Raw genomic sequence first — 11,236 nt, forward strand, 5'->3', positions numbered from 1 at the left:
AAGACAAAAGAAAGAAAAGGAAACAATCAAAGTAACATATTTTTGTCTTTTTGAAATTTTTCACAAAAGAAAAACAAATGCAAAACAAAGAAAAATGCAATGCAAAACAAAACAACATGCTTGAATTGAGATTACAACAGGCAAGACATGAATGTCCTTTAGCATTAAACTTTCATCACATCTTATAGGTCCCACTACAAAATAATGATTTGGTTTAATAACTACTTCTAGGTCTTCACAAGACATTACACATTCCTGAACATTTGATTAGCAAGTAGACAAAAATCTTGGTGGTCCGCACACAACATCTAATCTATAAGCTTTTCAAAGATCATGATATATGAATTTCTTGAAAAATCCTTTATGAATATGCCTCAAAACATGAATCTCAAAACAATCATGTATATACTCTTCATACAGAAAGTGTAACAACAAAAACAATGCAGTGCATAAACAATAAAGCAAAAAGGAAAAAAAATTCAATGAAAAAAAAACAACATGCTCTAGGATATTACAAAATAAGCAAAACAATCAATCCTAGGCATGTTATTGACTCACCTAACTTTAGGTGAGATCACTACCACTCCCCCTCAATGGGTGAATGGTATCATTCTTCCTAACCCATACTTGAGAAATCTTAGGTCTAGACTTATGACTTTGCTCAAACTTATCTAGCCTAGATAACACTTCTCTAATCATTATGACCAAACCCTCACTTTCTTTCCTAGAATAGGAATTTTCACTTTTATGCTTATGGGATTTCAAATCAAAACACTTTGGTCGAATATGACCAACCTTTCCACAATGATGACAAGTGAGCACAAACCTTTTAGAAGGTAATTTTCTATGAGGATGCATGACTCTAAGCTTAGGGTAAGATGCATGATGCTTAACATAAATTTTCTTACCTTTCTTACCATGGAGAGTCGGAGCAGCTGCATGATTTTCTTTCTTTGGAGTAGCTTTGAATTTCCAACAGTTTGGTCTAATGTGACCAACAATCCCACAATGATGGCATGTAGGAAAAAACTTACCTTGAGTTTGTTTAACTGAAGGAGTCTTAGAAAAATTAGCCTTGGTTTCTTTAACATTCACAGGCTCAACATTCAAGGACTCATTAGAAACATGTGAAGTAGATGCACCAACATTATCAACAATCATACTAGGCTTGTTAGGAACAAATTCTTTAGTACAAAGAAAACTTTTCAAATTATCATTAGAGAAATTTCGTGAGAGTTCCTTAGAAACATTCAATTCATTCTCAAGTGATAAAGACTTTTCAACAAGCACAGAAATCTCAGATTTCAAAGAATCAATCAAGATATGTGATTTAGACAAATCATTCGCCAAAGATTCTTTATCAGATTTCAAAGAATCAATTAGGACATGTGATTCAGACAATTCATTAACAATAGATTCATTCACATGTTTAAGATCTTGAAAATCTCCCAAACAATTTGTGTATTGATGTCTCAAAAGAGTGAATTTTTCCAACAAATTGTTGAAGGAATTTATAAGATCATATTCCCCTTGAGAAGTATTCATAGCAAACAGGAGTCAACAGATCTCACTCAAGAATTTAATCCAAACAGAGTGAACCCGCTCTGATACCAATTGAAAAACGTTATGCCGACTCCAAAAACTTGTTTATCACAATTTATGCGGAATTAATATTATGAAGAAATAAACAATTCAATCACCCAAAATATATAAAGCAATAAAGAGGCAGACACAGATATTTTGGTTACGAAGAGGAAACCTTTAGAAACCGATCTAAAAGTAAAACCTCTCCGGGGCAGCCAAACCCAGGAAATCACTATCAAAAGATTATCTAGAGATTACAGACACTAGGAACACTTACAACCCTTTGCAAGACCTTGGCTCTGTAAGATCGACAAGCCTACAACTCGTCTCCTTGCTCACAATCTTCTTCAACGTGATTCTCTTTTACCGGACCCTTCCGATAGACTTCTCAACCGTAGATTTATCAAAGGAATAATTAAAACTCTAAGAGATTCACTTTAACGCTCACCACATATGATCTCTCTTAGCACAGCCTCCGACGAACTCTCTGGGGTGAAAATTCGTACTTCTATCTTCTATAATGATGTATATATACCCCCGACAAAACCCTAGACTTAAACCACTTAAAATCACGTTTTTGGGCCTCAAACTTACGGGGTGTCCGGACATGTTAATGGGCTGTCCGGACACGGCTTTGCGGAGCAAAATTTGAGTTTCTGGAAATGAGGGCCGGACCCGGGGAAGGCATGTCCGGACATGGGTGAAACAGCATTCTGGAAATGCTGTCCAGTCTTGATCAACAGCCCCGATCGATGGCGTTTGTGGTCCGATTGAGCTGAAATTTTGCAGGGACGTTCATAACACATGAATCTACATTATGAACGGTGGAGATTGGATTCTGAGCATTCTATATCAGTGTTTGAGCTCATGAACAGTAGCCTATGCATTTTGGAACTGAATTAAGCCAACACAAGAACTAACAGAACCTTCCTTACATGGGGCTCCAAGGCACCATTTCTCCTCATATTGGTAACCTCTCTTTCTTGGTTTATCTTAATCTACGCAACAATAGCTTTTTTGGTTCTTTGCCCCATGAGATCAGTCGCCTACATCGCTTGAGAATACTCCGGCTGTCATCCAACCTATTGGAAGGTAGTATCCCTCCAACTTTGCATAATTGTCGGAATCTTCGAGAAATACATCTTAGTACAAACCATCTTACGGGCCCAATTCCATCAACCCTCGCCAACATGTCGTTGTTAGAGGTCTTGAATCTGCAATACAACAGTCCCACTGGTCCATTTCCTCTTGTCATCTTTAACGTATCTTCTCTAGCCATAATTTCTCTTACAGGGAATCACATCTCAGGAACTCTTCCAATGGATCTCTGCAGACATTGTCCTAATCTTCAAGGGCTTTTTCTTTCGGACAACAAATTCAACGGTCGGCTCCCTTCACAAATGAATTACTGTGGAGAGGTTGTAATCTTAGGCCTGTCATACAACAAATTTGATGGGAGTATTCCAGAAGGTTTTCAGAGTTTAGAAAAGCTTGAAGTGCTAGAACTTGGAGGTAACAACTTAACTGGTAATATACCTCCTACCATAAGTAACTTGTCGAGGTTATCTCCATTTGCCATTGAGGATAACAATATTAAAGGAAGCATTCCGAGAGATTTATGGTGGCTTCCAAATCTGTCGCAATTTGCATGTGATTCAAATTATCTCACAGGAGTAATCCCCCAATACATTTTCAACATTTCCTCTCTACAAGAAATCGCCTTGGCAAATAATTCCCTATCTGGCAATCTTCCATCAGATTCTGGATTTTCCTGCCCCAATCTTGAATATCTACTGTTTGCTGTTAACAAATTTAGTGGTCCCATCCCATCGTATCTTTCAAATTGTTCCAAGCTTGTCCTAATAGATTTTGCTTCAAACATACTCTCTGGACCAATACCAAAAAGTATTGGACACTTAAAATACCTCAGAATTCTTAATCTGGATGAGAATCAACTAACAGGAGAACCTGGAGATCAAAAGCTTAATTTCCTTTCATCTTTCTCTAATTGTAGAGTTTTGGAACACCTGGCCATATCCTACAATCCCTTGGATATTACGATTCCAGATTCTATTGGAAACTTTTCAACCACCCTTCACACCTTTCTTTTATTTGGAAGCAAAATAAAGGGTCATATTCCTATGAGTATAGGTTTCTTAAAAAACTTTACCTGGCTTGGGTTGAGAAATAATAATTTGACTGAAAATATACCGTCCACAATTGGGGGATTGGAAGGGTTACAAAGATTGGAACTTGGTGATAATAAAATTGAAGGATTCATTCCGGAAGGTATATGTCAATTAAAAAACTTGGGCGAGTTAAATCTCTCATATAACAACATCTCTGGATCCATTCCAAATTGCATTTCAAACCTCAGTCTTCTCCAAAAGCTATTCCTAGATTCTAATAAAGTAGAATCATCAATACCATTAAATTTATGGAGCCTTGAAAATCTATTGTTTTTGGACCTATCATCGAATTTCCTTAGTGGATATTTGTCTCCAAACATGAAAAAATTGCATGCTATTGAACGCGTGGATTTATCTCATAACCAAATTATTGGCAATATTCCAAGCATCATTGGGGCATTTGAAAGCCTAAATTATCTGAATTTGTCAAAAAACTCATTTCAAGGAGAAATCCGACAATCTTTCGGAAACTTGAAAGGATTGGATATCTTAGATCTCTCTTACAATGATCTATCTAGTGCAATTCCGAAGTCTCTTGGGGCACTTTCACATCTCAAATATTTAAGTGTGTCTTTCAACAAGCTATCCGGAGAGATACCATCTAGTGGGCATTTTGCAAACTTCACAAGTAAATCATTTTTAGGAAACAAAGCACTTTGTGGGAATCTAATTTTTGGTGTTCTCACTTGTCCAAGCTCAAGCTCCAAAGGATCAAAGGTGAAATAAAGTCTGCTCAAATATTTTCTCCCTGCCATTGCTTCAATTATAATATGTCTAGCATTAGTTTATATGTTGAGAAGACATCGAGAAAGTAAAATACAACTTCCAAGTTTATTTAATACATTGCATGTATTGGAGCATAGAATGGTATCATACCAAGAGCTTTGCCAAGGGACAAACAACTTTTGTGAAAGCAACTTGCTTGGAGTTGGAGGTTTTGGTTTTGTGTACAAAGGCGTGTTGCTTGACGGGACTGTTGTTGCTATTAAAATTCTAAATTTGCAATTGGTCGGTGCTTTCAAAAGTTTCGATGCAGAATGCAAGGTCTTACGGACAATCCGACATAGGAATCTTGTTAAAGTCATAAGTACATGCTCCAACCCTGAGTTTAGAGCTTTAGTATTGCAATACATGTCGAACAGTAGCCTTGAAAGGTGGTTATACTCTTATAACTACTGCTTGAATCTTTTTCAAAGAGTAAATATTATGGTTGATATTGCATCGGCGTTAGATTATCCCTACCACGGTCTATAGGAATCTGTGGTACATTGTGATTTGAAGCCTACCAATATCCTTCTAGATGAAGACATGGTTGCACATGTGGGTGACTTTGACATTGCAAAGATTTTGGTTGAAAACAAGGATGCTACACAAACAAAAACTCTTGGTACACTTGGCTACATCTTACCAGGTACATGAATTCACCTCAACTTATTTTATTGCTAAGTGGCTATCTAATTGTGGCTACTATCAAGAACAACGATAGTTGCTAGTTTCAAGAATACCGGTGTACATTTAAATTTCCCATAATCTACTTTTATATAGGACTTATATTCGTATGAATAAACACTAATGATAAAAATTACACAAACAATGATTGCATAGTCAATGGATAATTACCTATTTATTCCTTTTAAGTCTTATGCATCGATTGTTAATTATTATAAAATATGTTAAAATAAATATTTGTATTAAATGCAATTACGTTATATGCTTCTTGATCACTAGGTTAATCTGAAGTAATTCTAAAATGAAACCACGATTATGGTTTGCCGTGTCTTATGCCCACCCCATACCCATTTTATGACCACTAGCTAATGACACACACACAACATACACACATGCTTTAATACATGGGTAAAATGAATGCATATTTCGATACTGCACGCGCGCGCGCGCACACACATATATATATATATATATATATAAAAGTGCATATTTTTTCCTTTTTGGTAGAGATATGTGAAAAACTTTTTTTTTTTTTTCTTTAATTTTGAATTACTAACTAGAAAGCCGTTTTGTGAGTATTGGATAGAGTATGGCTTGGAAGGAAAAGTCTCCATTAAAGGCGATGTTTATAGCTACGGTATAATATTGTTGGAGATGATCACAAGGAAGAAACCTACCAACGGTAGAAGAATTGACTTTGAGGCAATGGATAAACGCTTCATTTCCCGACAAACTAGTGGAGGTTGTGGATGACGGCTTAATGAGGACAGAAAATGGACAAAATGCAACTATCATGCAAAGTGTTCTTTCATCTATCATTGAATTAGGTTTGAAGTGTTCTAAAGAGTTACCAGATGAAAGAGTCAATATCAAAGATGTGCTTGTCAAGCTTAAAAAAATCCAAGTGAAACTTTTTGAAAACAGAAATGATGGTGTATGATATATTTTATCTGGGTTTTATCGGGTTTGTCTTTTAATTTCTTAAAGTACTTGCAAGTGGTATATTAAAAGTCAATAATGATAATGTTAAATTCAACAGTAATTTTTAAAGCTACATCACAGTTGAAATAGTGTGAAGGATTATTAATTAATATAAATTAATTTATATTAATTAAACAACTTTTTTATTTGAACAAGTGGAATATTTAAAGGTTTATATATATATATATATATACTAACCCAGACATAAATTCAATTTTCAAATAAGTGAAGGATTATTATAACCATTCAAAAATTAAAAGTAACAAGTAAAGACTAAAGAGGGTAGGTTGGTTTTCCTTTCTTTAATCTGAAAAAAATAATAATAATAACATTTTGAATCCGAATGTTATAAATAGTAATTTTACATAATATTAATTAGTACTAACGTTTTGAATTCCAACAACGCACCAAATAACATCAAAAGTATTGACTTCAAAAGATTAATGTTTTTTTACATGGAGAACTAATTGATTGTTTCTGGTGAAACAAATTAACAAGCATACTTTCGAAGAAACGATTTACACCGAGCCATCAAAGTTTTGATAAGTGGTGATTTAATAATTAGGCATTAAAATATTAACTTAAATAATGAAGTTTATATATTTTTTTTTATTAACTCAAACAGATAAATTTATCTACTATTTGACTTATGTACATGGTCTCTTGTCATTGTCGTCATCAGTCAAGAAAGGCGTGCTTAGTACACACTAAATGTACCTTACATTAAGAAGACCCGGCCAAGACCATAATATATAGTAGGCTTGGGCAAATTCACCGCCTACCAACTTTCGACCACCTACTGACCGATAGTCGACCGACTTTTACAGACACCGATTAACCAATGGGCGGTAGGTAAAACATTTTTTTTTATCTTTTGACAAATTCAATTCGATAGGCGAAATAAAATTTGTTAACCGAACCGACTTTATCGACCAACTTTGCCGATAATTTTCAATTTTTTCACATACCAACTTTACCGACCGCTTATCGGTGTCAGGACAAAAATTTGGCGGAATAAGTCGGTGAAATTTTCGACTTTACCGACATTTTGGCAAAACAAAAATTTTTTTACCAACACCAACCAACTTTAACCGCCACCTAGCCCTTATATAGTAAAAAAAAAAATTATAAAAAAAAAAGAAAAAAAGGGAAAAGGCATAATAGTCTTGCTATATATATGTGTGTGTTTTTTTTCTATATTATTATGAAATGACCATTTTCATGCCCACGACCAATTTTACTGGTATTTTTTTGTTCTCAATTAATTCGAGTTTTTCTCCCTCATTTTTCTTCCAGAACACAACAGCTTCTTTGTTTTTTTTTTTTTTTTCTTCTTCTTCTTCTTCTTCTCCTTTTTACTTGTCCTAATTAACATGTATAAGTGTTAGATTTAAACGATAATGTTCTTCTGCTCATTCTTCGCATCATGTGTAAATCAAGTATTGAGAAAGAAACGCATACTTTCAAAGTTTAAAATAGTTTCTTTTGATGTCTCTCAATTGAGGTGAGAATGGAACAATGTTTTTGTGCATAGAGGAGTCCACAAATGATACTAATGGAATTTAGGATGTGTTTAAGATTGCGATTTTGTAAGAACAATATGTATTTTTTAAAGATATCTAAGGTATTTGTTATTGCGATTTAAAAAGCACTTAATCTATATATATATATATATATATATATATATAATTTCGCATAACAAATATTTGATAAAACTGCATTTTTTAACATGTTTTATCAAACACATTTGTAATTTAAAAAAATAGCGATTTCAAAAATGAAAATTTTAAAATTGCACTTATTAAAACCGTAATGTCAAACGAACCCTAAATTAATGAGCCAATTTCATTTAAATACAAGGGGAGAGTACAAGTCACTACAAAAATTATGGTCATTAGCGGCGACTCCAAGTTGCCGCTAATGAGGAAAAACTTGCCGCTATTCACAAATACCGGCGACTCGCGGCCGCTATTTGGTGGTTGGTAGTAAGTGGACGGTGAAGCTAAATACCGGCGACTTTCAACGTTGCCGCTATTTGTATGTCATTAGCGGCGACTTAGAGTTGCCGCTAATACATTTTTTTTTGCCGGAAAAAATGGTTCTAAGGTTGCCGCTATTGTATATCATTAGCGGCAACCTTAAAGTTGCCGCTATTTGTATGTCATTAGCGGCGACATAAACTCGCCGCTAATGATATAAGAAAATTAAAAACATTAAAATAAAAAAAGTCAATAGCGGCAACTTGGAGTTGCCGCTATTGCTCTATCATTAGCGGCAACCCGTAGTTGCCGCTATTTATCCAGTATTACCGGCGACTATAGTAAGAAAATTAAAAAAAAAATGGAAAAGGTCAATAGCGGCAACTTAAAGTTGCCGCTATTCCTCTATCATTAGCGGCAACTATTTGTTTGTAATTAGCGGCAACTTAGGAGTTGCCGCTAATGAATTAAAAAATAGAAACTCAATAGCGGCAACCTAAGGGTCGCCGCTATTGGAAAAAAAAAAAAAAAAAAAAAAGCACATATATTTGCATATATATATATATATCATACTTTGGCAACCGTACCATATAATATAATAATAATGTAATGAGAAAGAGCAAAATGCAGACCAATGAAATCGACGATATTACGACCGTTGGTAAACCTTCCCGTAGGCCCCTAGAGGAAATCAATCCCATAGGGTGGATAATTGGCTTTAATTAAGGGCAAAATGCATATCCAAGACCAAAATTAAGGAAGTCTAATTCAGCTTATCATTGTAAATTTCTTTCACAAAATGGAAAATAGTCCAAAGCAGGGACAACTCATCAGACCAAGCCCTAGAATGGTATCTAGGATGAGGCAGCAACCAGAAAACATCTTGCATCCTCTTGGCATACACATCAATCATACTGTGTACCGATTCTTGGCAGCTTTGTCAAGTTTCTTTGCATCATCCTGAAGGAGGAAGACCAGAAAATTACTTACAAAACCCATAACCTATGATAAATGAGGTGAGAGCCAATAAAGGAAAACAAATTAAGTACATTCTCCAAAAAGTATCCTTACATGGAATATAAATCCTATCGTCTCATTGTAGTCGAGAAACTCCTTCCACTGTTTCCCAATGCTCATCTGCAGCCAAAAAAAAAATTGGCATGAGATGCTATGCAGGCCTTTTTACAATCAGAATAAAAACAGTCGCTAAAAATGACCAATAACAGCAATTCAACCAGGCCTTGTTTACAGGTGAAATCCATGAAAATTTCTTAAATTGATCTAAGGAAGCTAAATCAATTCTTATTCCTCTCACTTGAATCTTCGAGAATCAAAGGATTATTTCATATAGAACCCATGAATAAAAAAGTGAACAATGGGAAAAGATAAAATGTGTCCAATAGATTAATCCAAGTGATCATATGGGCTCACCCAATTGCTCCACTTAGTATCAAGTATTTTGAGTCATACGATAACCATTCCAACGTGCACATATAAAATTTCCCTTCTTTTCCTCTACCTTCTTGCAATCTAAGTGGGGCATTAAAGGGGAGCAATAAAGGAATAGCCACAGTAAAATACAAACCAAGGATCCATGTTGTGCTCATATAAACAAAAGCAAAAATTAATGTGCTTCAGTGATATAGTATCCATACGTGGGAGACAAAGTAGGAAAAGTTTTCTTGTGGGTCAAAAAAATAAAATAAAAATGGGGACAAATAATAAAGGCAGTATGATGAAGGCTGGTGGGTTTATCTGCTTCAAAAAAAGTTACCTGTGCAGCTTCATTTGTAGCATTCTTGGTCCACACGCTTATTTTTTCCTGCCTAGCTCTGACATTGACAACTGCTCCACAAATTTCATCCCCATGATCAAATTGCTCTCCAATCATTGCCAGCAACTAGTATCAGCACACTCAGAAAATTAGATGCCACAAAGAATTTTTGATTCAGTGTTAACTTACAAAGATTGTCTGAAACATACCGTATACAACCAAAAAGTGTCAGATTTCCCTCTATTAAAAAAGGTTATAGTCCACTTCCCTCCATTGGCACAAACAGGGTCCTCCCATTTTGGCTCTATTTTATGTTTAAAACAATAGATGTCTGCTCCGTGACCCAACTTGCTTGGATGATGAATATTATTGTAAACACTGTGCAAGGAATAAATTGCCCAGGCAAATTTGTCAGTTATTTTGAGGAGATTGATAGAGAGACCAGAGGCATTGATAGTTCAAGAAGGCAAATCAGCAGTTACGGAAGCAGAGATTCGAGATCATAATCATACAAACTATGCCAAAAAATTTAGATGCAATGAGATGCTATGATATTCTCCCATGTCTTCAGGCCCCATTTTCATTTTATACATGTGCAGAGAAATAGGGTTCTCTGGCCAAAACCAAAGAGAAAAGGGGGAAGGGGGTTCCCATCATTCAATTGGTACCTATATTTGTTTCGACAGAGAGTATGGGAATTGTTAACGAATTTTAAGTACTAGATAGAAGAGAATTTATTTTAGGGAAAGAAAAAGTACTAGATCAAACAGGTTAAGACAAATAGCTAATGTTTAGCAGAGAGGTATAGAAATGAAGCCAACTACTCCCACAACGAAGTACATAAAATACTGTCAAATTTCAAGGGAAAGAAACACTAACATCCCCTCTCTGTCTCACAGAGGTACAGGCAGGACAGCCTCTGTATCGGTAAGTATTAAATTGTTGAGCTCAGTTTGGGCTTTTCAGTCTTGTTCCCTCTATTGCATGAGATAAGGAAAATAGGTTATGATGCGAGAAGGCAGTGATGGTGAAGGTGAGGCTAGAAGAAGCAGCAGTAAGAGCAAGCTCCCAAGAGATTCTGGCAATAGGAAGATTCCAACAAACAAACATTTGTATAGGCTGGTTCTCATCTATGTAATGCAAATTTGGTTTCTTCAAGGAGTCAGAAGCAAAGTCCCTCCTCACCTAAATGAACAATTACAGGGCAATTATTAAAGAAAAAGGAGTTTCACACACATGCACTTAAAATTTGTTAAATTTGACTGTGTTTACACTTAATA

The 11,236-nt window shown here is 35.2% G+C and overlaps 2 protein-coding genes across 2 annotated transcripts; one reads left to right on the forward strand and one right to left on the reverse strand.

Moving 5' to 3' along the window:
- Positions 1-2,519: 2,519 nt before the first annotated feature.
- On the forward strand, positions 2,520-6,162 carry LOC132191613 (LRR receptor-like serine/threonine-protein kinase EFR). Its single transcript, XM_059606698.1, has 3 exons — positions 2,520-3,873; positions 5,074-5,184; positions 6,050-6,162. Exons 1-3 carry the CDS (start codon positions 2,520-2,522, stop codon positions 6,160-6,162), a joined length of 1,578 nt encoding a protein of 525 aa, XP_059462681.1.
- Positions 6,163-8,935: 2,773 nt separating this feature from the next.
- On the reverse strand, positions 8,936-10,411 carry LOC132191614 (eukaryotic translation initiation factor 4E-1-like; the record flags this gene model as incomplete). The annotated part of the gene is made up of 4 exons (XM_059606699.1): positions 8,936-9,142; positions 9,254-9,319; positions 9,957-10,082; positions 10,166-10,411. Coding segments are annotated over 4 exons (489 nt in total), but the record flags the coding sequence as incomplete, so codon positions are not given.
- Positions 10,412-11,236: the final 825 nt, after the last annotated feature.

This window comes from Corylus avellana, chromosome ca9, assembly GCF_901000735.1.
Source record: "Corylus avellana chromosome ca9, CavTom2PMs-1.0".
NCBI classification, from domain to species: Eukaryota; Viridiplantae; Streptophyta; class Magnoliopsida; order Fagales; family Betulaceae; genus Corylus; species Corylus avellana.

Coding starts and splice junctions, on each gene's coding strand:
- LOC132191613 (XM_059606698.1), top strand. CDS start 2,520: ATGGGGCTCCAAGGCACCATTTCTCCTCATATTGGTAACCTCTCTTTC. Junction 3,874..5,073: donor TGAAGGATTCATTCCGGAAG/GTATATGTCAAT, acceptor ATATCCTTCTAG/ATGAAGACATGGTTGCACAT. Junction 5,185..6,049: donor ACTTGGCTACATCTTACCAG/GTACATGAATTC, acceptor TCATTGAATTAG/GTTTGAAGTGTTCTAAAGAG.